At 39.2% G+C, this 26351-nt stretch overlaps 1 protein-coding gene across 8 annotated transcripts in view; it reads left to right on the top strand.

The window, feature by feature from the left end:
* The window catches only part of LOC140729083 (multiple PDZ domain protein), a 224435-nt gene that overhangs the window by 46050 nt on the left and 152034 nt on the right, over positions 1–26351 (top strand). For all 8 annotated transcript variants that reach the window (XM_073048416.1, XM_073048413.1, XM_073048414.1 and 5 more), the window contains exons 4-14: positions 950–1174; positions 1709–1848; positions 6356–6569; positions 8396–8524; positions 10208–10414; positions 10629–10743; positions 12230–12318; positions 18890–19085; positions 19478–19573; positions 21084–21160; positions 22637–22783. In XM_073048416.1, the coding sequence (XP_072904517.1) occupies positions 950–1174; positions 1709–1848; positions 6356–6569; positions 8396–8524; positions 10208–10414; positions 10629–10743; positions 12230–12318; positions 18890–19085; positions 19478–19573; positions 21084–21160; positions 22637–22783 (1635 nt within the window). The remainder of the gene's footprint in view (positions 1–949; positions 1175–1708; positions 1849–6355; positions 6570–8395; positions 8525–10207; positions 10415–10628; positions 10744–12229; positions 12319–18889; positions 19086–19477; positions 19574–21083; positions 21161–22636; positions 22784–26351) is intronic.

Here is a 26351-nt window from a genome sequence, read left to right as displayed (position 1 = left end):
TATTTTTCGTCTACTCAATGCCCTTAGTAATATTACCAGAAAACATGGCATTGCTTTCAATATATATCAGCAAGGGGAGTATATCCAGTATTATCTAACTTATCAGACTGACTCTAAAATTTGTTTAAAAAATTTCCACGCGTCAACCTTCTGTGCTTCTCTCACTTCAATCCTCATGTCTGTGACTATCTGCTCACTGTGCTTTCAAAGTTCAACCTAAGTAGATGGCTCAGCAGCAAGTGAGTGAAGACACCATATATGCCAGGTTCACAGCTGCCGACTCTGATGTTCATGCACAGTGTATTGTGTGAAGTTCGCTTGGAACTAGGGCCCAGAAAATGGATTACGCAACATTTAATGGCTTCTGAATTGTTTAGCCATAGATTCCATAGATTCTCCCCAGTATGTTCCGTACAATTGAAGTTAAACATGATGGTCAAACTCGGGATGAGGGGGAAATGGTTGTTTACTCAAATGTGTAATGGTGTTCATTTACATGTTAAATATAACAACGTTAAGATACTTCTCCGCCTTGTCTTTTTTTAGGTTCATTGTTCAAGGCTATCATGGGGTTTTTGAGTTTGTGTACTATGGCTGTTGATGTTAATACCCCAGGATTATTCTATAATCTTTTTTTCCAGTTTTTGCTAAACATTACTTTCAGGCTTATTCTATAGATATTTATTGTGTTGTCTAGTATAATGCAAAAAAAGTGTTCTTGTTTTAGTATCATTTTAGATTTTAGTGCAGCATTTAATTAGCATGTTTACTGCTGTCTGAAATAATCACTTTTGTGAAATAGAAACAGAAAATACACAACTGGAAAGAGGAAATCAATACTGCTTTGGATGTAGATCCTTCATCACAAATTCGGTTTTACGATTATAGATTTCCCTATTTTTTTAAGCTATTGATGAAATTACTTTGACATTTGTATCTTTTTAATTAGATGAATATCGCACCATCTTCTGTACATTCAAACATTGATCTTTCTCAAGCAACTGGTTCACCTGTCTCTTTGGCTTCTTCCCCATTGAATGAATCATACATGATTGCTCAACAGAATGGAGATAAAGAAACTGAACAGGAACTTTCAGTACAGCCTGGCTCTCCTTATGTTAATGGCAGGCAATCCAATGAAGAATTCGAGCAGATTTTGAGAAAAATGTCTCATGTAAGAGAATGTTATATCATGTTTTATGTAGTAGTTACACTTTTGAAAGTCTATTTAATGCAAGGTCTAAATTAATTTCAATGGCTATTTTCATACTTGTTCCATTTATGAACAAAGTAGTTTTGCATTCAATATATTTTGATTTGCATTGAAACAACTGTTGTACCACTAAAATAAATTAAGTCTCAGCTAATGCTGAGAGTACAAGAACAAAATCAATTTTACATCTTAACTTTTCTTTTACCTTCTTAACATTTAGTTATTGAGAGATTTCTTTCCCAAAGTATCAGATCTCAGCTCACATCTAGGGCTATTGCAGTTAGATGCTGATTTTTTTTTGGAGTGTTTACTCTTAGACCACATATTTGAACTTTATGAGAAAATACACGTTGATATATTACTAGTTGTACCCTTTTGCAACATTTTAAAATATCGGTGAACACATTCGTTTCGTAGAAATTCTGATTGCTGTGATAAATTGCTTTGTGGTGAATAATTTGTTTCTGTTGATGACATGAATTTCTTTTCCATCAGGGCCGTCCAATTGAATACATAAATCTAGTGAAACCTCCCAGTGGTGGTTTGGGATTTAGTGTAGTAGGACTTAAGAGTGAAAATAAAGGAGAACTGGGGATCTTTGTACAGGAAATCCAAGATGGCAGTGTATCTGCAAGGTAACAGTTTTTTTAAGGTATTAAATGTTTTTTTTTATTACTTAGGATTGCTGATTATATTGCCTTGGAAAAATCTCTGAAAAGACATAATAGAATTTCTTAGAGATTTCCATACCAGTTCATAGTTGCTATTTTAGAAACTAAAAATGTTTAGAAGTTTGTGTCTTCCAATGTTAATATATCAAAGCCATAAATACTTAAAGCTGATTTTTATTAATTCCATTTGCCATTCAGTGCAATGTGTAGCCTTGGATGCTAAGCTCCCAACTATAATCTTCTTTCAGCCATGACTCAATGATGCCTATAGAGTCAAGCCTGCCAATCTCTAACTGCACTACAAGATGGTTGACTTTATTCCATACACTGTGTGGTTGCAAATATAACACCTTTAGACTTGTATATCTGTCACCCTTTTCGATTTTGTCCCCTTTACATTGCAGCTCATCCTACTGACAGTCTCACTACACACTGCCTCTATTTGTATACCAACTGCCCCTTCTCAGCCCTATCGCTCTGGTTCCCATCCCTCTGCCAAATCAGTTTAAACCCTCTCCAGCAGCTCTCGCAAATCTGCCCGCAATGATATTGGTCCCCCTCAGTTTCCCTTTTGTACAAGTCATACTTTCCTCGGAAGTGATAGCAATGATCCAAAAATCTGAAATCCTGTCCCCTGCACCATTTTCAGAGCCATGCATTTATTTGCCAGATCATTCTATTTTCACTCTTACTGGTGTGTGGCAGAGGTAGCAATCCACAGATTGTTACCCTGGAGGTACTGCTTTTCAGCTTCCTACCTAGCTCACTAATTTCTCTCTTCAGGCCGTCCTCACTTTTCCTCCCAGTATCATTGGTGCCAGTCAGTTAAGATTGGCTGCTCACCCTCCCCTTTAGAATGTCGTGGACCTGATCCAAGATGTTCCTGATCCTGGCACATGGGAGACAGCACACCATCCGGGTGTCTATTGCATCCATAGAATCTTGTATCTACTCCTGTAACTATGGAATACTCTATCACTTCAACAGTCCTTTTCTCCCCCATTCCCTTCTGAGCCTCAGTGCCAGAGACCTATTTGTTGCGGCCCCCAGCCCCCCCCCCCCCCAAGTAGGTCATCTCCCACTATGGTATACTTTATTATTGATGGTAACATTCACAGGGTACTCAGTACTGGCTACCCATTTTCCTTCCCTCTCATCACAGTCATTCATTTTCCTGCCTCCTGCAACTTGGGGTGACTAGTTCCTTGTAGCTCCTACCTATCATCTATGTTACCTACTTGAGCCGAAGGTCATTGAGCTCCATCTACTGTTCCTTAACGTGTTCTCTGAGGATCTGCAGCTTGGTGCACCTAGTGCAGTTGTGGTTATCCCAGAGGCTGGAGGTCTCCCAGAATACCCAAATCTCGCACAATAAACTCAATACAGACCCTGGAGCTAGTCTCACTGCTCTAACTATGCACTAACAGATGAAGAATAAATGTAAATATGCTGACCTTCCAGAACTTATGCCCTCCCAAATTCATAATCGGCAATCCTTTTACCACTTCTCTCCAGCCATATTTTATTTGCTGTCATTCCAGACATGATTGCCTTTAGCATCAATGCAATATTTGAAGGACCCATCATGGCACTTGTCTCCAGCTCCTTACTGTGCTCTCTCTATGACTTTCTCATCAAGCTTGCCTGCTGGCAAATATTTTTTACATTCTCTTGTATTTTGCATTCCCAATTATAATACAGTGGATTCTCTCAGTGAATTTTTCATTACCTCTTTGCATCTCCTTCCAGAATTTCTGTTGAATGGTTGTGTAAATTGTTTTCTGTCTGAAATGACAAATGCTGGAGTAACATAATTTGTTGTGTAGTTTCTGTATGAGTGTTATTGCAACAGCTGCACACTTGTAAGGTGAGAGTATTTCTGTATAGGTTGGAGTGAGAAGAGAAGAATAGAGGATGTATTACTGGGGAGATGGTGCTTGGGAAGCCGAAGGGTGGACCAGGTTGATTATACACCAGGATTCTGAAAGAGGTGGTTGAAGAGATTGTGGATGCATTAGTAATGATCCTTCAAGAATCACTTGGTTCTGGGCTTGCTCCAGATGACTTGAAAATTGCAAACGTTATCGCACTCTTCGAGAAGGGAGGGAGGCAGAAGAAAGGACTTGGACATATTCGGAGACTGGGCAAAGAATTGGCAAATGGAATACAGTGTTGGGAAGTATATAGTCATGCACTTTGGTAAAGGAAGAAAAGCATAGACTATTTTCTAAACAGGGAGAAAATTCAGGAATAGGAGGTGAAAAGGGATTTGGAAACCTTGTGAAGGATTCTCTAAAGATTAACTTGTACCTTGAGGAAGACACATGCAATGTTAGCATTCACTTTGAGAGGACTAGAATATAAAAGTAAGGATGTAATGCCTCATTTGGATTATTGTGTGCCGTTTTGGTCACCCCTACAGGAAAGATATCAATAAGATTGAAGAAGTGCTGAGAAAGTTACTGCCAGGACTTGAGGACTAGGGAACGTTTGAATTGGTTTGGACTTTATTCCCTGGACCATAGGAGAATGGGGGGAGATTTGATAGAGTTGTACAAAATTATGAAGGGTATATATAGGGTAAGTAGAAGCAGGCTTTTTTCCATTGAGATTGGGTGAGACTGGAACTGGAACAAGAGGTCATGGGTTAAGGGTGAAATGTATAGCGGACACATGAAAGGGAATTCCCTCACTCTGGGCGGTGAGTGTGGAACAAGCTGCCAGCGGACCTGGTGGACGGGGGTTCAGTTTCAACATTTAAAAGAAGTTTGGACTGGTACATGGATTGGAGGGCTATGGTCTGGGTGCTGGTCGATGGGACTAGGCAGATTAATAGTTCAACATTGACTAGATGGCCCCAAAGTGCCTGTTCCTGTTTTGTAGTGTTCTATGACTCTGAATTGGCAGGAAACATGACAAGCGAGGGATATGGAGATCATCCATATCCTTCGGTTTGGTAGTTGGGCAGATGATGGTAGGTAAAGAAAAGAGTCTTCTGACTTGTTGAGAGCCAAAGAGTGCACAAGGTCTCTGATTTATCCAGGGACTTTGGAGATATGGGACATGTGCTGAGTCAACCATAGCTTAAGAAGATTTATTCATTTGCAAATTAATGATAAATGTAGACTTCTGTAGACTTTTATAACCAGCAATATCTGCTTATATGCTCAAGCAGGAAAGGGCTAAGAGACTGACTTTCAACCTGTTTACTGTTCTGGGATGTGTGTAGCTGATGTCCTAGGAGTAGTGAATGAAGAGATGATAGAATGAAGTTATTAGTCTATGACCTTTGTTTCTCAGTCATCACCACAGTTTGAGTACTTGTCTATAGTCACCTTTACACGTGAAGACAATGCAGTAAAGTTGAGCTCATTGACTGAAACCAATGCTGAGGACATGGAGTTTTTTTGATCACTATGATACTTCAACTATTAGCTATGCATTACCATTCAGTTGGCCTTCCATTTGTTTGAAGAGGTAATTGTGCTATAATCCACAGAGGGATTTTAAACCTATCCATATAATTGCAATTTACACAGAAATACTTATTTAACAAGTTCCAGACAATAAAGAAACAACTATCAAAAAGATTTAATATCACCCACAAAGCGGGAGATACTCTTGAAAATCTTATTGAAATAAAACTGTCTTCAGACCTAATTTAAACAACTTACTTACACTTGAAGCTACAGGACATGGCCACGATAAATTGTAAAGCTTAATACTGTAGAAGAGTATGTTTGTAATGTAGCTAATAAAAGAAAATTGCTGTGTTCATAAAATACTGAAATTTTTATTACCTCTTTCCTGGACACTATGATTTTAAAAAAGTATTAAAAAAAAGAGGTGTTACCAATATATGTCATTCCAAAAAAAAGCATGTTGTTGTGGAGGTAGATGCATTATGAAGAGTTCCATCAGAGCAGGGAAAATATGCAAATTGTATTGAGTTTTTGAAATTGTGTTTAAAATCAGCAGTGCTTGTCTGTACTTTTGGCTCTTATCAGTGCCTCAGTGGAAATGGAGGGAGCATTGAGAGTTATTGAACAATAAATGTTACATGATTTGATTTGACATTTTCTGTCCGTTATATGCATGTTCTGAATTCTTTGTTATTTCCTTGTTCTCCCACACACCCCTCCCTTCTCGCCAGGAAGAAACTGGCAGTTCTGTTTTCTCCAAGACATTACTAATGTTGTATAGTAGTTGATACTGGAAAACCTAACATTCATTATGAACAGGGCAGCTTAATTTGCATATTTTTGCAATCCTCTGTATCAGATCCGAGTTCAAGTTGGATTTTGCAATCCAACTGTGTGTCAGTTATCTTGAAATTTGAGTCTCTAATCCAGAGAAGCCACTTAAGTTACTGAAATATTTACTGAAATTTTAACATTAGGAGGTACAAAAAAAAAAGAACCACAAAGTGAAATGAATAAATTTATGAAATTGTTGTTTGTTCTATTGATAGAGATGGTAAACTAAAGGAAGCAGACCAAATCCTTGCCATCAATGGACAGGCTCTAGATCAGAGCGTCACCCATCAACAAGCTATTGGCATCCTGCAGAAAGCCACTGATCAAGTTCAGTTGGTGATTGCCAGGGGAGCAATTTCACATTTATCCAGTCCAGTGATTTCACGTACCCCGTCAGATGCAAGTACGCTCTCAGCACATTCATCTACAGTAAGTGTAGCATGCACCAGAGTCTAAATATATCAATTATTCTCTCCTATTTAATAATTAAAAAAACAGCATAAAGAGGTGTATTGTTTATATATTCTCTGGATTGCTCTTGCGGAGAGCTGGCCTTCCTCAATGGGTTGAATGCCCAATTGTAATGATTCTGTGATATAAAATTATGATGTAATCTTTCTAATGAAATCTGTTTTATAAAGCATTATTTCACAGAGCATTGCGTTTCTCCAATACAAAGTAAGGATTAAGCACTTGTGTGTTTTAACGAGTTGTTACAGAGAAGGCTAAATAAATTGGTAAGAATCTAAGATTAGGGAATCTTTACACCTCTCCATCCATCAGGATGCTCTTCATTAATTACAGCTTTGCATTCGGCACTATCATCCCCTCAAAACTAATCAATGAGCTTGAAGACCTAGGCTCAATACTTCCTTGTGCAAGAGGGTCCTTGATTTTTCTCACTTGCAGACCCCAGTCAGTTCAGATTGGCAACAACATCTCCTCCACACTTCTCCATCAGCACAGGTGCACCACAAGGCTGTGTGCTTAGCCTCTGCTCCACTCACTTTATACTTACAGCTTTGAGGCTAAGTACATCTCAAATGCCTTATTTAATTTTGCTGATGACACCACCACTGTTGTTGGTGAATCAAAGGTGGTAACGAATCAGCATAAAGGATGGAGATTGAAAATCTGTCTGAGTGCTGCCACGACAACAGTCTGTCACCCAACAACACCAAAACCAAAGAGTTGATTGTTGACTACAGGAGAAGGAAGTCAGAGGTCCATGAGCACCCGGTCTTCATTATGGGATCAGAAATGGATATGATCAGTAATATTAAATTCCTCGGTATTATCATTCCTTGGTCCACCATGTAAGTGCCATTACCAAGAAAGCATGGCAACGCCTCTATTTTCTTAGCAGTTTACGAAGATCCGCCATGTTGTCTAAAACTGGCAAACTTTTATAGGTGAATGGTGAAGAGTATACTGACTGGTTGCCTCACAGCTTGGTATGGAAACACTAATGCCCTTGAATGGAGTAACCTACAGTCCATCTCAGGTAAAGACCTCCCCACCATTGAGCACATCTACAAGGTGCGCTATTGCAGAAAAACATCCACTGTCAAGGGCCCCGAACATCCAGGCCATACTTTTGTCTTTATCATTATCAGTCAATTTTATCCAGTTTTTCCTCTCTTCACTGACACTGCCTGTTTTAATAGATATTTGCAGCATTTTCGTTTTGGTTTCAGGTCTTCATAATAAGACTTGTATTTTGTAATCGTTACATTTTCTCCATTTTCTTTCAATCTATCAATTCAATAGCTTCATAAGTAACAGAATCACTTTGGTTTCATGGTTTTCATGGTTTTCCTGGTTTTATCTTTATCCCTTTCGTCCCTCCACTATCTTCCCTGCACCTTGAAACTAATCTGTTTTCTGTCCCTTCCAGTTTTGATGAAGGGTTTTTAATCTGAAAGGTTAACTAGCCATAGATGCTACCTGATCTGCTAAGTATTTCCAGCCTTTTTAGTTCTTATTTCAGATTTGCAGGCATCTGTGGTGTTCTGATTTTTGTAATTTATTTCTATTCACAAGACTGCTTTTTCATTAGTTTCTTGAAGTATTTTTTGATGCACAAACTTGAAAAAATGAATCTTGTAAGTGAAAATTTCCATTGGATATCTTTGAATGCATTGTTAGATGTGAGTGTCATACCAGACTTCTTAGTTTGGTTTCTAAATTTCATGTTGTGGAATGAAATTGTATTTTTAAAGCATAATCATTGCACAATCTTTTATCCCAAACAGGTCTATTGGCAGTTTGTTGAAAGTGTAGAGTTGGTTAATGACGGCTCTGGTTTAGGATTTGGAATAGTAGGTGGAAGAACAACTGGTGTTGTTGTGAAGACCATTTTGCCTGGTGGAGTTGCTGATCGGGTAAGGAGCTAAAAGTACCATTATTTGCTTAAGGCAATATTATTCTATTAACCAACAAACACGAGGAAATCTGCAGATGCTGGAAATTCAAACAACACACACAAAATGCTGGTGGAACACAACAGGCCAGGCAGCATCTATAAGGAGAAGCACTGTTGATGTTTCAGGCTGAGACCCTTCGTCAGGATTATTTTATTAATCCTGTTCTTGTCTGCAGTGTTTTACCAGTAGGTGATAAGTGAGAAAAGACCCACAGTTTTCAGTAATCACCAGGGTAATAGGGAGTCAGTCTGAGGAGCACTATCCTGCACCATTAGTTCATGGTGCTGTCAAAAATTCAGTCCATCCTGTTGATCTTTCAGAGATGTCCATATTCCAGAGATGTCCATACTGTATATTGATGATGTCCATCTCCTCCAAGAAAAGTACAATTTTTTTTTATTAACAATCCTTTGCACTTCCCTCCAGCTTCATTATTGATTGCAAGATCATATTGGAAATCTGTACTGATCTTTGTCATGCCTATTAAACGTGCATTTAGGCAATTGTTCTAAATACAGACTAATGTGTTTATTTCCCTTTTCTGTATAACCAATGTTTACTTTGCATATTATTTGTTAAGATGCAGAGAACTCCCAACTTTAATTCTTTTATCATAGAACTACGAGTTCTCCTTCAGGTAAACTATTCCCCCCCCCCCCCCCCCCACTCCTCTATTTCCCACTCTGACCTTTTACTACTTCTTATCTGGCTATTACTCCCTTCCGGGTCCCCTCCTCTTTTCGTTTCCCCTATGGTCTACTCTTCTCTCTTATCAAATTCCTTTTTATCCAACCCTTGACCTTTCCCGCTCATCTGGCTATCCAGCTAGCCTCCTTCTCTTCACCCACCTTTTTATCCTGGCCAATACATTCCAGTTGATAAATACAATTTCCAATTTTGTGACAAGTTAAAATTTAAAATTTTTACTGTTCCTTATTTTCTCCCTTCCTTCTCAGTCCTGAAGAAAGGTCTTGGCCCGAAATGTCAACTTTCTATTAATTTCCATAGATGCTATCTGACCTACTGAGTTCCTCCAGCATTTTTTTATGTATGGTGCTTTGGATTTCCAGAATCTGCAGACTTTTTTCTTTTTTACAATGTAATCTAGTTGTGTTGCTTGACATTCTTATACAGTAAAGTTCCAGCTGTCAGCTGTAAAATCTTGACATCCTTGTCTGGTAATCTTTGTTAGATTTCTCTTTGTTCTTGGACAGATTTACTCCTGGTTTTATGCTTGCCACCAGCTCCAACCATTTGTGCTGGCTGCCATCCTTTTCTCCTGACTTCCAGAGTTTTACATACTTTTTTTTTGGATACTAGTTTTTTGATGGTCTTGTCCAGCTGACGATGACCCTATATTTGCTGATGGTAAATTTAAATGTATCCTCCTTTCATTTTCACACTTTATTGTTAGAATTATTGCTTTGATTGCTCTATCATCAGCTCATGAGTCCTGTTATGTCCAAATAGTCCCTTGTATTGTAAAGTTCTTTGTGTTTCCACAATATTAATGGAGAGTGAGACATTGTTGTATTGTACAAGATACATCTAGGATAATTTTGATAATAACTTTGCTGATAAAGGCAAACCATATAAAACGTGATTTATCATGCATTTTAATCCATCTGTTTATAACTAAAGGATGGACGACTTCAAAGTGGGGATCATATTCTCAAGATAGGTGAAACAGACCTGTTCGGAATGGGTAGTGAGCAAGTGGCTCAGGTTCTGAGACAGTGTGGAAATCGAGTCAAGTTGGTAATTGCAAGAGGAGCTGTGGAAGATCCCTTGGCTGCTGCCCCTCATGGACTTCCTGCATTACCAACTGTACCGCCGGTAGCAGAAGAGGCAAGTAATTATGCCTGTGTTCCCCTGAAGGCAATTATTTTATAATTTGTTTTTTGACCTTCTGCCTTTCAAATAGAAAGTTTATTAGTGGAAAAAGTTTACTGTCCCATATTTTGTTTATGATATTTGACCAACACGCATTTTGTGAGTGTTGGTATGAGATTAATAGAATAAAAAGCATAATATGCAAGCACAATATTTATCTTTTTTTTAGCCTGAACCAGCTTTCTCCCAGAATGTTGAAGGGGAAGTATTTGATGTGGAACTTACAAAAGATGTTCATGGACTAGGCATAACCATTGCTGGTTATGTTGGAGACAAGAATCAAGGTATTATCATAGATTTTCAAAAAATGAAACTTTTTTTCTTTTGTATCTTAATTTACTGAAAGGACCAGTGAAAAATTTTAAATTTTAATTTGGCACACAATTGCAAATTGTATTTATCAACTGGGATGTATTGGTGTTAACTTTTAAGAAAGGATTATTGCTTTAATGGGATGCATCTCTATTGTGGATAATTTTATTCCCTCCTTTGGTATAATATTTGGAAAGTTTATGTAACTTCCATTGCTTCACCATAACCATAATCATAGATAACTTCTTGACCTCATGGCCAAATTGATGTAGTATATTGGGTAGCTTTATACTGAAATTATGATGGTCAGAAAATGGCTTAGAGATGTAAAAATTATTTTATGTAGGATTTGTACATTTGTTGCAGAAATTGAGGGGCTATATGAAAGCTCACTGTACCTTTCACTATGTACATAAGACATTTTCCTGCTTAAGTCTACGTCTCAGGCTATGTCTTGCAAAATGTGATTTGTCTGACAAAATGTGTCATGTTTATTGTCTATAACACTTTTTGTATGCATTCTGAATCTCACTTATTCAGTGAGTGAGTCTGTACATCTTATCTTACAAGGGAATCATTTGGTAGTCTTGTAACAGTGGGGTAGAAGCTACCTTTGAGGCTGGTGGTACATGCTTTTAGACTTTTGTATCTTCTGTCTAATGAGAGGGAGGAGAAGTGAGTATGTTTGGGGTGGAAAGGGTCTTTGATTATGCCATTGCTTCACTGAGGCAGTGAGAAAAAGGCTGGTTTTCCATGATGTGCTGAGCTGTGTGTTCCAACTCACTGCAGTTTCTTAAAGTCATGGACAGAGCAATTCCTGTACCAAACTAAAATGTTTTCTATGATACCTATTAAAAATTGATGAGGGTCAAAGGGCACATGTCCAATTTCTTTAGTCTCCTGACGAAGTAGAGGCACTAGTAAGTTTTCTTGGCCATGATATCAATGTAGTTGGACAGACTATTGGTGTTGTTCGCTCCTAGGAACTTGAAGTTTTCAACACTCTTCACCTCAGCATCATCGATGTAACTAAGAGCATGTGCCCCCACTCCTTTCCTAAAATCAGTGATCAGGTCAATGAAGATAATTTAGCAATTTTGATTCCATTTATTTAATTTGAGATATTCAGCTTGAAATCTTGCAATGTATAGTATTTCTTCTATTCATTTTGTGTTTGTTAATACTGAAAACAAATTGTATGATTGGAGATGAAAATGTTATCAATTTGCATTTTTATTGAAGCTATACTTGAATGACAAATGTGGCTTTCTGGCTTTCACAGTCAATATTGAAATTGGTGCACAGTACTGAGCTGCACAGTTCTGCAGCATTTCAATTTGGTCTTTCATACAATTAATCAGTAATTATCAGTTATCGTTATTTAAAAGTGGGGAGGTTTGAGAAAGGCCTAAAGTAAAATACATTTGCAGATTTATATGGATATGTTTATGCTTGCAGAGCCTTCTGGCATCTTTGTGAAAAGCATCACTCAAGGAAGTGCAGTTGAGCAGGATGGAAGAATACATGTTGGGGACCAGATAATAGCCGTAAGCATAATTTGGAATAACTTCCAAAAGATAATAAGTTTTTGTTTTAGAACTGTGGTGATGAGAAATTATCACTCGTTTCTTAAGAGGGCATCAAATGGAGTGCAAGGGGTGAGGGGGAGTGCCTAAATTCAGAAGTCACTCAAAATGGATATAGGAATCATGATTGCCCATTCAAAAAGGAAATGTTGACAGCTTGCTAATCTTGTGCCAATTTCACGAAGCAGCTGACAATACTGAATTACAGTAAAGGATATGCAATGTTGCACCTGTGTTGCTTTAGAATTAACTGTGTCTTCAGGCACATTGTTCCAGTGCAGCTATTATACTAGCATCTAACCAACAATTAAGAAAGTTGTTCAGGTATATGCTATTTACAAAAATATGACAAACTAATTTCTCAATCATGTTGAAAGTGTTATGGACAATGTTATCAGTGAAACCTGTTCATCAATAATTTGGTCACCGATGGCTGGTACAAATTCCACCAGGATTATTGGCTCCAGAACTTACTATAGTATTTGATACAAACTGTATTCCCATTTGTTTTTTGCTCTTTTTTTCTTTCATGGGGAGGACTGCAGTAATAAGTTGGTTTGGATTATCTACTTGGGACATCTGGTTAAAAGCATTTGAAATGTTTGTCTTTTAAAAAAAATATATTTATTTATTAAATTTTAGAAAATTACAAAGAATAAATGTGATGATAAAATAGTGAGAAAAATAATATTAACCCTCCCCCCCTTAACCCTTATCTAAAGAAAGAAAAAAAGAGAGAAAGATTGCCTGGATATCGGAGGATCCCCACATGCTCCATGGAGTTCAAAATAATGAAATGTTTCATTCTTGAACTGGACATGTGATGGGCTGTATTTTAAATGAAAGTGAGCATGTTCATGAAGCTGCTGCCTTCCCCTGCTCACTGTCATGCTTGTTGTATGTGGCAGTACTGTAAGGCTTTTATCTGGCATATTGGTTTAGGATAGCTATTACATTCTGTCATCTTATTTGTCGCATCTAGTCCTGCAGCTTTACCAGGTTGATACTTGATTCTTAAGTGAATTTAGTTTTATTTCCTAGGGTGATCCAGGGATCAGCAACATCTTTAGGGTCACCATTAACCTCAAGTTTAACTGGACAAGTCAAACTGTGTCTGCAGGAGCCTTTACACCATCTACAAAGCACAATTAAAGAATATGATGGAATTCTATCCAAATGTTTTGAGGAATGCAGCTCCTCAGTCAACGTGATGCCATTCAGAACAACGGAACCTCTAGTCTCATCAACCTTTAGCCTTCAAATTTATTCTCCCAGTCACAAATGTATTGAGGATGTGTGTTCCATTTTTAAAAAAATGCATGCCATCAACTTATCAGGACATCTTCAACATCCCTCAATGCTGCAGCTGATTAAAAACTAGTCTGTTAAGGCAAGCAATAAAGTCACTCAAACATCTCAAGATTTAATTTCACTTAGCATTATTATTTCACTTTCATACGTTGTCTCAAGCCAGAATCATTAAATGTAGTATCTAATAGAACTGTATGAATAGACATCAATATATGGGTATCTAATAGAACTTTTAATGCAAAGTTTATAGCACTTCAAGCAGGTGACTCACCACCACCTTTTCAATACTTGGTTTCCACTGTATTCCTAACAGCATTCACACAAGATACTAAATGCTGCAATAGAAGCCCAGACTGAATCTTGATTCAGCTTAGACAACGAGTAATGTGGCTATGAAACACAGTCGACAAGTGGTCCTGCAGAAATTGGCGTCAATGATAATCAGGCCTCCAGTAAATTAGTGACTGATGAGGGGCCACCAGTTCGATGGCAGCAGCTCCAAAGAGGCAACACTGACCAAAAGCAAGGGTTATGTGTTACGAACCCCGTAACTGGGTCACTTACCAGCAAAGATAGAGAGGTCCGTTGAAGTCTGATGGTACTATTTTTAAACATTTTTATTTATAAAGGGGCACAAAAGTAAGGTTAATACAAACATTCAGATACTATACGTCGTCAATACTCAATTTAAAACGCGGGTATAGTAATAATCATCAATAAGAAGTAGCTCTATCGTTTTGTCTAGGGGTAAAAATATTGTCTGATGGAAATATAAAAGTCTTTCAAGTTCATGCAGGCTTTTAGCCTTTTGGGGACCGCTGGGTTTCACTTGTTGGAGAGAGAGAGAGGGATTTTGGTGAGAAAAGAAACTTGCCCAGTCTTTTAGGACGCAAACCATTGAATCGGGAACGTGGATTCCCTGTTGTTAGTTTGAAGTCCTTTTTGGTGTTATCAGCCACCCGTTCCCCAGGCCAGGGGAAACGGACCACACGTGGCTTCCGAATAGCTTCCCGTTATCACGGGAGCGATGAGCGATGGTGTCTCCTTCTGGTGCGTCGCTAGGGGACTGCCCCCTGCAGCCCCTCTTTTATCTTGACTTGCAGGGTTGTAGTTGTCAATCAGGGTGGGATGATGCAATTCCCAGCCCACATTGCCTGAGGGTGTGCACATAGCCCAGTTTACGTTGCCCTGAGAGCTGGCACGTAGCATAGGATCGCAATCCACAAAGGTGTCTCCAAGAAACAATGGCCAAATCCGTTGCTTTGTCTGGCTGAGGATTCTCTCTCATTTCCTGGGTCCAAGACCCGAATTAATAGCAATCTTGCGATTCTCAAGAAGGAGGGGGCTGGGATCATAACATATGAATGTTACATTTTTATTAATAAATATAATAGAGAATTCAAGAGAAACTTGTGGTACCCTGCTAATGCCTTTGATATTGCCCACTTGCCTGTCTTGACTATTGTCCAGTTTGTAGACAGGTTTTGAAGTTTTGAATTGCTCAAGTTTATCTTCCAACTCCATCTACTGTCCTTTGCTACAGATATCAACGAATTTCCATCAACCATTATGCATGCTCTGGGGCAGCTGTGTGTTTAGAGCACCAAGACAGATAAAGCCACTGCAAGAAAACACACTAGAATGACAAACTTTGAAATTATATTTCATTATGATTTGAAATGTTGTCATTAAATATTTTTAAGTTGTAGTGGTCATTGGTAGAGTTAAGTCCTAATGCCATAGTTGAATGGGGAAATATATGTTCAGCTACTGATCTTCTTGAACAATCTGGGCAGAAAGGGGCTAACAGTCTCTCCTGACTGCCTCTCTCCTCCCCCCCCCCCCCATTATGCCCCCACACACCCAACTCCCTTTTCGTAGATAGTTGGTGGTAAAAGATGTTCTAAAATAATAATGAGAGCCGTATATAACTTGATACTCACTCTTGATGCTAAGTATTCCAGTATTTCTCCAAGTTAGAGGTCATGAAGGCCTCAGAGCAGATCATAAGACATAAGAGCAGAATTAGGCCATCTGGCCCATGGAGTCTGCTCTCCCATTCAATCACGGCTGATCCCATTTTTTTCTCCTCCTCAATCTCAGTTCCTGGCCTTCTCCCTGTAACCTTTGACTTTATGTCCAATCAAGAACCTATCAATCTCTGCCTTAAATACACCCAATGACCAGGCCTCCACAGCTGCATGTGGCAACAAATTCCACAAGTTCATCACCCTTTGGCTAAAGAAATTTCTCCCCATCTCTATTTTGAAAGGGCACCCCTTACCTTGAGGCTGTGCCCTTTTGTCTTAGACTCTCCCACCAATGGAGACATCCTTTCCACATCTACTCTGTCTAGGCCTTCAGCATTCAAAAGGTTTCAATGAGATCCCCCCTCATCCTTCTGAATTCCAGTGAGTACAGACCCAAAGCCATTAAACATTCTAAAATGAAGGGCCCAAATCTTATAAAGCCTCAGCATCACATCCCAGCTCTTGTATTCTAGACCACTTGAAATCAATGCATTTGCCTTCGTCACCACTGACTCAACCTGCAAGTTAACTTTCAGGGTGTTCTACACAAGGACTCCTAATTCCCTCTGCATCTCAGATTCCTGGATTTTCTCCCCGTTTAGAAAATAGTTTGCACATTTATTTCTACTACCAAAGTGCATGACCATGCATTTTCCAACATTGTATTTCATTTGCTGCTTTCTTGCCCATTCTCCTAATCTGTCTTAGTCTTTCTGCATCTGTTGTGATGGAAAATAACTGGTTCTTTGAGTCTCAACAGTAGAGCCCTGGACACACACAGTTTTAATAATAAGGGATTTATTTACAAGGGGAAGTCGGGTCAACACAAGCAACTACAATACACAGGAAGCGGTGTGGGGACAGGGTACGGTTACACAAACAAAGAACAAGGGAAAAGCACTACAACAGCTATCCCCCTTGACCTTGGATAGTTGCGGCTCCCTTACCAGGACAAACGATAGACCTTCCCAAGCATAAATCAATGCACTTAACCTCCAATGTGGTGGTCTGTAAGAGAGGGCGAGCCAAGGGCAAGTCTCACCTTTTAAAGCATGGGGCTGGGCAAGATAATCCAATTAAGGTGACCAATAATTTAGGTGTGCATTGATTAGTTGGGAGGGACCAAATGTTGATTGGCATGTGGTGTGTCCTCTGACCAGCCAGGTGGTAGTGCATCTGTCACGTGGCCGGTATCTCTGGATACAGCATCCTACCTGTTTCCTCAACATTACCTGCTCCTCCACCAATCTTTGTATCATCTGCAATGACCATTGCCATATTATGCCAGATTTCATATGGTAATATGGTTTTGAATGTCTTCCCAGTGCTGGTGTGTAGGTACAGTAAAACAACTAGAGGCTTGAGTCATGTCATTAAAACTTGTTGCTACTGCCCGTGCGATTCGATTTCATAACCAAAATTCTTGGACCCAGTGAACTGCAGCAGAATGAATGCACCATGACTTTTGATAAAATGATAGAAAAATGTTATTAGTCACTAGATAGATGCACCATTTTTAAATCGGCATGTTTTTTGGTTCTTCTATAGAGCAGAGGCTCTGATAAATGCCTGCAACCATTGTACCCTGTGCTATCAGAAAGTTTGCAATCCCAGCAATACTGCATACTCTCACCAGCTGGTTGAGTATGATTACAAGAGGTGAAGCGAGGGCCTTGGATAGAGAATTAAATTCATATTCTAGTTTGGGGAAACAGGATTGACGATGTTATTCTATCATGTATATGCATTGCCACAAAGGGCTGGATTGTTTTCTGTACTTGAACAATTCTTATTCTGTCCTTGGCCAGGCTTGTAATAAATCAACTTTGTGTGTTGATCGTTGCTGTCAATTACCTGTTTTGTGAACGTCTTCCAGATACACACTGTGGCCACCATTGCCCTCAGTAATGTGTTGTCTGTCATAATTTTCTCTTCAATGGTGCACGTCTGCAGTCGCAAATTTGCTCTCAGTTTGCTTCTGTCATATTCATATACTTTCCTTTTGATAAAAGAAGTCTACAACATCTGGTGTTTAAATATTGAAAATTATCACGGAAGTTTGTAGCTAAACATTTTTATTGGCTCATTCTGTTAACAATGTTGATCAGTTAAAATTTGAATACCTTTAAATGATTTCAGCCAGATAATCTACCTACAGTACTCTTCCTTGACTTCCTCATTGGGAAACCACAGTCTGTGCAAATTGGAAATAACATCCATCCTCATTGACAATCAACACTGGTGCACTTTGAGAATGTGTGCTTAGTCTGCTCTACTCTCCTTGCACCCAATATCTGTGCGACTCAACGTAGCTAAAATGCCATCTATAAATTTGGCAATGATATAACTATTGCTGGCAGAATTTCAGATGGTGAAGAGAAAGCGTACAGAAGTACGATAGATCAGCTTATTGAGTGGTGTCGCAACAGCAACATTGCATTCGACATTAGTAGGACCAAGGAATTGATGAGGACTTTGGGAAGGGGAAATCAAGGGAACACACTCAGCGAGGGATCATCAGCAATGAAAAGGATGAGCAGTTTCATATCCCTGGGTGTCAATATCTTTGGAGATCTATCCTGGGCCTGATATAGCGACGCAATTACAATTACATGATAGTGGCTATATTTCATTGGAGTGTAGGGAGACTTGGTGTGTCACCAAAGATTCATGCAAATTTCTACAGATGTACCATGGAGAGCATTCTAACTGGTTACATCACCATCTGGTATAGAGGGGCCACTACACAAGATCAGAAAAAGCTGCAGAAAGTTGCAAACTCAGCTAGCTCTCTCATGGGCATTAGCCTCCCAACATCAAGGGCATCTTCAAAAGGCAATGCCTCAAAAGTGGCATCCATCATTACTGATCCCCATCAGCCAGGATATGCCATCATCTCATTGCTATCGTCAAGGAGGAGGTGCAGGAGTCTGAAGACACATAAATCAATGTTTTAGGAACAGCTTCTTCCCCTCCACCATCAGATTTCTGAATGGACAATGAACCCAGTATTTTCCCTCTCTTTTTGTAGTACTTAATTAATTTTACTATTATCTATTGCAATATACTGCTGGCACAAAACAACAAATTTCACTACACATGCCAGTGATATTATACCTGGTTCTGATTTAATAATTTTAGACTATTTTGTCCTGATATGATTATAATTTCTGAATGCCTTTGTATTCCAGGTGGATGGAACAAACATTCAAGGTTTCACTAACCAGCAAGCTGTGGAGATGTTGCGACATACAAGTCAAATTGTGCATCTAATTTTAATGAGGAGGGAACACAAACCAGAAGCTTTGATACAGTCTGAGTGTCAAAGTGAAGTGAAACCTGAGAAGAGTGAAGATGCCCTCACAATAGATGACAAACCTTCCAGAAGTAAATTGGTTTTGTCACTGGTTCATGATCATGTTTAGTGTCACACCAGTGTGTGCTTAAGAACGATGAGTAAATAATTTAATGTTACTGTGTTGATAATAATTCAGTTGAAGAACTTAAAACAGTGTAGTAAAGTGCATCATTATATGGAGCATTTAAATTAAAGAACTGCTGAAGGCATTGATAAAGCTGAAGTGAAAGTGAAGAAAAAAAAATTGAATTTAATTTATCACACAGGAAGTTGAAGTTTTGAAAACCTTTTCCAAGTATAATAGCTAATTATTTTAAATATAATTGATTCAATTGTTTTGTTCATTTCATGGATTACATTTGAAATTAGAAATTCCTATGATAAATCAGTTGTCACCCTTGCTGTTGTGTACTGTCTATAGCTTTGGTTGAAGTGGATGAAACGTCATCAATACAAGACAACAAGACTTCAAGTGCTACCCCAATAAATGAACAAGAAATTGAAACTGAATCTGAAGGTAAATTTAATTCAGTCATGAGGGGTTTTAAAAACCACTTGTCAAGGTTTGGGCACTCATCTTAATATGTGCCCAAGCAATGTGGTGGCTCTAGTGGTTTGCACAGCACTTAGTTTACAGATTTTGTTAGGTGGCAAATGTTCTGGACAGGAAGATGCAAGAGGTGTTTTTTTTTTTACTGATAATCTGCAAAGGCTGCAGGTGGTGGAAATTAAAGCCCTGCTTACAGATCACCCCGATGGTCTTCTGACAGTAGACTATTTTTAAAAAGTTTAAACATAATAGCTTTAAATATTTTAAAAATTCACTGTTCATTATGTGATGTGCCCTACAGTGGAGAAACAAAATGCAGATGGGGTGATCACGTTGCAGACCACTTGTATCCAGTCCATGCGGTAGCTCAGCTTATTTTTATATACCATTTTAACGCTCCATTCCACTCTTCCCCACACATTCAAGTTCATTTTTTTTGCCATGGGTATACATATGACATGGTATAAACATAATTAAAATCAGCTTTTGCATTGCAACACGGTACATTGCAAATATGACTAACATAATTGCTTATACTTAAGTTTCCATAAATTATACATAATTTGCATTACACAATAAGCAACAAATAACATGACTTTAGTGCATGGTCTGGGAAATATAGTCTGAGGAACATTTAAGGTTTTTTAAGATCAGATCAAAAATCTGATAGTGGAGGTAACCTGATTACAGTAAAGATGTTATTGAACATTGAGTTGCAAGCCTTCAGGCTTCTGTAGCTCTTGCCTGATGATAGCAGTGAGAAAGGGGGATGGATTGGATGGGAGTGGGGGGGGGATGTTCTTTGAAGATGAATGTTGCCTCCTCAGACATTGCCTTTTGTAGATATCCTCAGTCGTGGGGAGAGTTGAGCCTAGGATGGAACTGGCTGAATCCACAAATCTTTGTAGGCCCTTGCATCTTGTGCACAGGACTTCTTTTCTCTGTATCAGAACTGGCCATTTCTACTCTGTCATCTTCTCTGATAATGCCTCATGTTTTCTTTATTGGCATAGCCTGATCCACTCTGCAGAACCTACAGCACTGCATTTAAGAACTTTGTGTTTTTGTTTATTCTCTATTGGGCCTCATTTCATAGTTTTTGTTCATTTGTTGTTATATTAAAACTAACTTGTTACCTTTCTTTATTTGTTCTGACGAATGATTTTGATTTACTCATTTACTTTTGGCGTGAGTTTCTCTTGCCACTGATGTTTCTTGAACTGCTGAGATTTTCCAGCATTTGCTGTTTTATAACCTACAGGACTTGCAGTGCTATGGGCATTTTTGCTACATAGGATGGTGTGGAGGAGAGGAAGGAATGGGAGAAAACTGTTCATTTGGGGACTTTTTAAAAAAGATACTTAATAAGCAGAATGGTCATTCCTTCAACAGGTATTTTTGAAAGATAACTTTTTGTGGGATAGCACAGATCTTTTGTGGGAAGGAATTATTTAAATTGTTAATCTTTTTATTTCAGAGATTCAGCTCAATTCATCAGAAGAAAGCATTTGTGTTAAATGGCAGGAGATTCTTGGAGCTAACTATGAAATTGTGGTATGTAAATTTGAAAAGCCCATTTATTAGTTAATGAGTTCTGTATACATTGTTAAACTGCCACAAACCCTGAGTGAGCACATTTGTAGCTAGCTGCACAATAAATACAATTGACATATTTTCACTTGGAGCTTTGTCTTTAGTCCTTGCATGAACTCTTCCCAACCCTCTTCTCACTTACTGACTTGGGTTGAAACAGGCCATTCACAGACTTGGAATTCCACTTGTCTCAAACATTGATCAGTTTCTTCATCCTGCTTCTTCACCAAGACCACCCATATCCTGCCCTATCACTCTAACCTATTCAATGTGGTAGTTCTCAGACATGTCTTTGTTACGTCTGTTTTAGCCATTCTCAGGTCGTCTGCTTTTTAATCCAAAAAGGTGAACTCTTTCAAAACTATGAGGACTTGGCAGTCTAGACAGTTGGCTAATCTTATGCCCATACTAGTAATTTTGCTGTTATACCATAGACTGTTACCTTGTTTAGCAGGTTCCTGCAGCACCTTGTCGAAAGACCTTTTGAAAATCCAAGTAAGTATCTCCATCCTGCCTGTTATTTTCTCTTTCTGGACCTGATCCAGATGACTTATCTAGTTTCAGACCTTTCGATTTCCTAAGTGCCTTCTCCTTATTAATGGTGACTACTCTCACTTCTGTCCACTGAAGCTCTCAACTTTCTGACATGCTGCTGGTGTCTTCCACAGTGTAGACTTGATGAAAAATACTTAGCAATTTTCTCTGTCATTTCTTTACTCTTCATTGGTACCTCTCCAAAGTCATTTTCCCTTCTTTTACTTTTGGTATCATCTTTGATATTATTAGCTAGCTTACCTTCTTCATATTTCATCTTTTCTTTTTGCATTTTAAAGTTACCTTCTCTTGGGTTTTAAAAGCTTCCCAGTCCTCTAGCTTCCCACTAATTTTCTGCTAACTGCAGTTTTTGACTTCCCTTGTCAGCCACTGTTGCCTCTTCCTCCCTTTACAATGCTGCTTTTTTGGGATAAATCAATCATGTGTCTTCAAAATCACTCCCAGAAACTCCAACCCTTGCTTCTCTTCCATCATCCCTGCTAGTGTCCCCTTCCAGTCGACTTTGACCAGCCCCTCTCTCTTGCCTCTGTAGTTCCCTTTACTCAACTGTAATACCAATTTATCTAATTTTGGCATCTCACTCCCAAACTGCTGGGTGAATTCTTCAATGTTATGATCATTGTCTCCTTAGGATCCCTTTACCTTAAGCCTCCCAATCAAATCTGGTTCATTACACGACACCCAATCCAGAATTGCCTTTTCCCTAGTGGAAAAGTGAAACTCAGGAGGGAGTTGAGTATAGTTTGGAACTGCCATGGTCATATTGAATGCAGAGTATGTGTAAAGTGCCTTTTGCTTTGTAACTGTAATTTATTATTTTAATCAACTTATTCATTTTCAAAGTAAAGAACAAATCTGATAGAGTAATGTACTTATTTTCAGGTGACACAAGTAACAAAGTTCAGTGAAAGTAGTGGTCTGGGCATCAGTTTGGAAGCCACAGTTGGGCATCACTATATTCGTTCCATTCTCCCTGAAGGCCCTGTGGGGCGAAATGGAAAGCTATTTAGTGGAGATGAGCTGTTAGAGGTAAGCAGTAATTTGATCTCCAGTTTGTTGGAATAATAACCTTGTGTTAACCGATTTAAAAAAAAATCTATTTCAACAGTATAACCTTTTTTTTTGGAAAAGGAAATATAACATAGTTTCTATTTATAAGGAATGAGGTAAGAGTCAAGGATCGTTCCAAACTTTTCCGAGCTGTAGCCTTTTGCCACTGACTTTTCAACAAGGCAGCTGCCAGGTCCAGGTGCTCATACTACAGAACATCTAGACTCTTGTGTCACCATTTATCACCCACCAGCTGTTTTCTCCTAACTCTACTTCACCTCCTCTTTACCTGGTTCCACCGATCACCTACTAGCCCCTGCTTCACCTATTTATCTTTACACTAATTGTTTCCACTGTATACTCTGTCTAGATGCAGGATTTTGGCCAAAAATGTCAACTACTCTGTCTCAACAGATGTCTGAGTTCCTCCAGAGATTTGTTTTTTGCTCCATCTGTACTCTGTTGTCTCCAGGACCTCTATACTACTAGAATTTACAGGTTTCCATCTGCAATTGCTCTCATAAAGAGGGAGACTTTTTTTTTCTTGAAACTATGATGTTTCACCCATCTGCACCTGTGGAGTGTTTTTGACATGTTTTTTTCTAAAGAGAAAGGTGGTGTATTTTATCCAAGTGGGTGTTGCAGTATTGAAGTAGTTACATTGAATAAGCTTGTACAATGCAGATTGGGCACTAGGTGACCACAGCTTTACATTGATCTGCATTGCTACCTTTTTTGTGTTGACTTTCGTGGCAATCTAGCTGCACTGGTTTTACGTAAATAATAAGCTTTCTGTTCCATTTACCGAAGAGGTGATCTGATTCCTCTGTATGTGAACAAAGCATGCTGCTGTTAAACTGAGGCTCAGAACTTGACCATGAAGAGAACAGCTCTCTCTTTGTGTTCAGGTTTTTAACTCCACCAGGTCATACTTTTGATCTGAAGTTTAGTTAAAATTGTGCCTACATAGATTATCTATCAAACTTCTGATAATGAAATTTGGTCACTGTGTTAAAATACTAGACTGAATTGCAAACTCTAACCACTCTATCACTCACTCTCCAAACGCTTTTTGGAATTATTTCTGTTCATTCGTCCATCGTGCAACAATGAGATCCACTCTAGTCAACTGTGGTTTATAGAGGCTGGACTGGTCTGTGGATATGCAGATGACTGTAAGGCCAATCCACCCTCAACTCTCTGGTAGTGTGGGCAAAAGAAGGCAGATAGGTTGGGTTGGGTGTCGCTGACTCAGGCTTTCCTGGCCAGCCTCTGTCTCTCAGCTGCACTTGTCTGTTCTTCCTCATGTTTCTCTGCACCGTTATGGAGGGAGGAGTACCAGAGCGATAGGAACACATGTGACTAGGTAGCTGCCAAAGGCTTGCAACATGCTGTAAGGTTTCACTGCTGTGTAACATGCTGTAAGGTTTCATTGATAATGTAATGGTTTCTCTGTAGCAGCAATGTTTGGGTTATGACTAGAGATAACGGGGTTTGGATTGCTGTTGTTCTTTCTTGTGAGTTTGGAAGAGAGATCTTCGCGGGCTTTTGCCAGGGAGAGATGAGGAAAGATGATGCAAATGGAGGGAGTTGGTAGACTGCCAGACAGGGGTGGACTTGGAGCAAGGGTCCAAAGGGCAGTGACAATCGAAGAAGGTCAATGGTGGAAGTCCGGCTTATCAGTGAGCGCCAACATTGCACAATAGACTGTTTCATAAGAATGGGCCCTTTTTCTTTTTTTTCGTTGTCTTTACTAACCATATAGTCAAAGTAAGAATTATAAAGCTTACTCGTTTTAATCACATATTGTGTACTGTTTTGTTATTTCGGGGTACTGATTTGTAACAGGGGATACATTGTGCAGCATCCACCCAAACAAGATTTTTTTAAGTTTTGCAGGGCCGGGAGCTATCACCCGTTATGTTAAGCCACTAGCCGAAGCGAGAATTACAGACTTTTAGTGAAGTTGTTGAAGAGTGTGTTTATAGAGTTTCCTTTGGCTTCCACAGGAGCACTTCCTTTCTGTGGTTTACCATAACAAAATTTCTCATGCAGCTTATGGTCTGACATATGAGCTTTGTGGCCTGCCCAGCGTAACTGTGACCTCATTAGTATGCTGTAGATACTGGGCAGGCACAACTTGATCAGTACATCAGTGTCAGGGGTTCTGTGTTGCCCACTTAATTTTGAGGAGCTTTCTGAGGCAGACTGTGGAAATGGTTCAGTTTCTTGGCATGCCATTGGTGTATTGTCCATGTTTTGCAGGCATAAAGCCGTGTGGGAAGTTCTATAGCTCTATACACCTTTGGCTGCATCTTTAGACTTGCACCTCTTCTAAACCAGACTTTGGTGTAATGTCTGCCGGAGGTTACACTTGCTTTGGCAATCTTGGCGTTTACTTCATCAATGACAATGTTCTGGGACAATGTGCTGCTAAGATACATGAACCTTTTCAGTGGGTTGAGTTTTGGATCAATGATTGTGATGTTTGGCTAAATGTATAATTTCCCTCAAACTGGTTGATGTATCACTTCAGTCTTGGTGTTGATAGTAAACCCAAAGTTGGTACATGCATCAGCAAGCTTGTTGGTACAGTGTTGCTTATCATCTTTGGAACTGGCATTGAGGGCACAATCATCAGCAAAAAGGAAGTCTTGATAATGTTTGTCATAATGTTAGCTTTTGCTTGGAGCTTCCTGAGGTCAGACAATTTCGCACCAATGCAGAGTCTGTTGCCGATGCCTACGTCATTGTTTCTGAAGGCATCAGTCAACATAATGGAAAGCACCAGACTGAATAGTATTAGCATCAAGCTGCAAACCTGCTTGACCCGATTTAAGACAGGGAAGGGCTCTGATATCTCACCAATGCCCTGAACTCTATTTGCATGCCATCATGGAATTGTTGCACCATGATGTTGAATTTACTTGGGCAAGTGTACTTCACCGTGATCTTCCACAGATCCTTTCTGCTGATTGTATTTAAGGCCTTACTCAGATCGACATAGCAGAACAGGTCAGCGTTTTGCTCCTGACATTTTTCTTGAAGCAAGCACCATGTCCAGAATCCACACTGGCTCTCTGGTTGGAGTCCCCGGTTAGGGTGTGTTGCGAGATGGTTGAGAAGAAGCCTGGAGAAGATCTTGCCTATGATTCAAGATTCAATAGTTGAATCTTTTCACTTATACAGGTGGATGGTGAATGCATCTTTAAATTCCTGTGGAATTGTCTGTTACTGCCACATGAGTTGGAAGAGCTGGTGAAGCTTTTCTGTTTGCTCTGCACCACCTTCCTTATAGGCCTCAGCTGGTATTGCATCTAATCCAGGTGCTTTGCTGCTAGAGAGCTGATATATCGCTTTCTGGGTCTTGGCTAATGTTGGTGGAACATCAGTGCTTCATTGATGAATACTTTGGGCAGGCTTTGTCAATAATAGTTGAAAGATGATTCAAAACACTTAAATTGCCCAGCCTACCTTTGTCCATCATCAGCGTGTTCCCATCACCACCAAGGAGAGAGACTGATCCTGATGATGTCAGGTCATCGAC

Source organism: Hemitrygon akajei, chromosome 6 (genome assembly GCF_048418815.1).
Source record: "Hemitrygon akajei chromosome 6, sHemAka1.3, whole genome shotgun sequence".
Taxonomy (NCBI): domain Eukaryota; kingdom Metazoa; phylum Chordata; class Chondrichthyes; order Myliobatiformes; family Dasyatidae; genus Hemitrygon; species Hemitrygon akajei.
The sequence above is the reverse complement of the archived record's forward strand: the minus strand, read 5'-3'. Positions and strand labels throughout refer to the sequence as shown.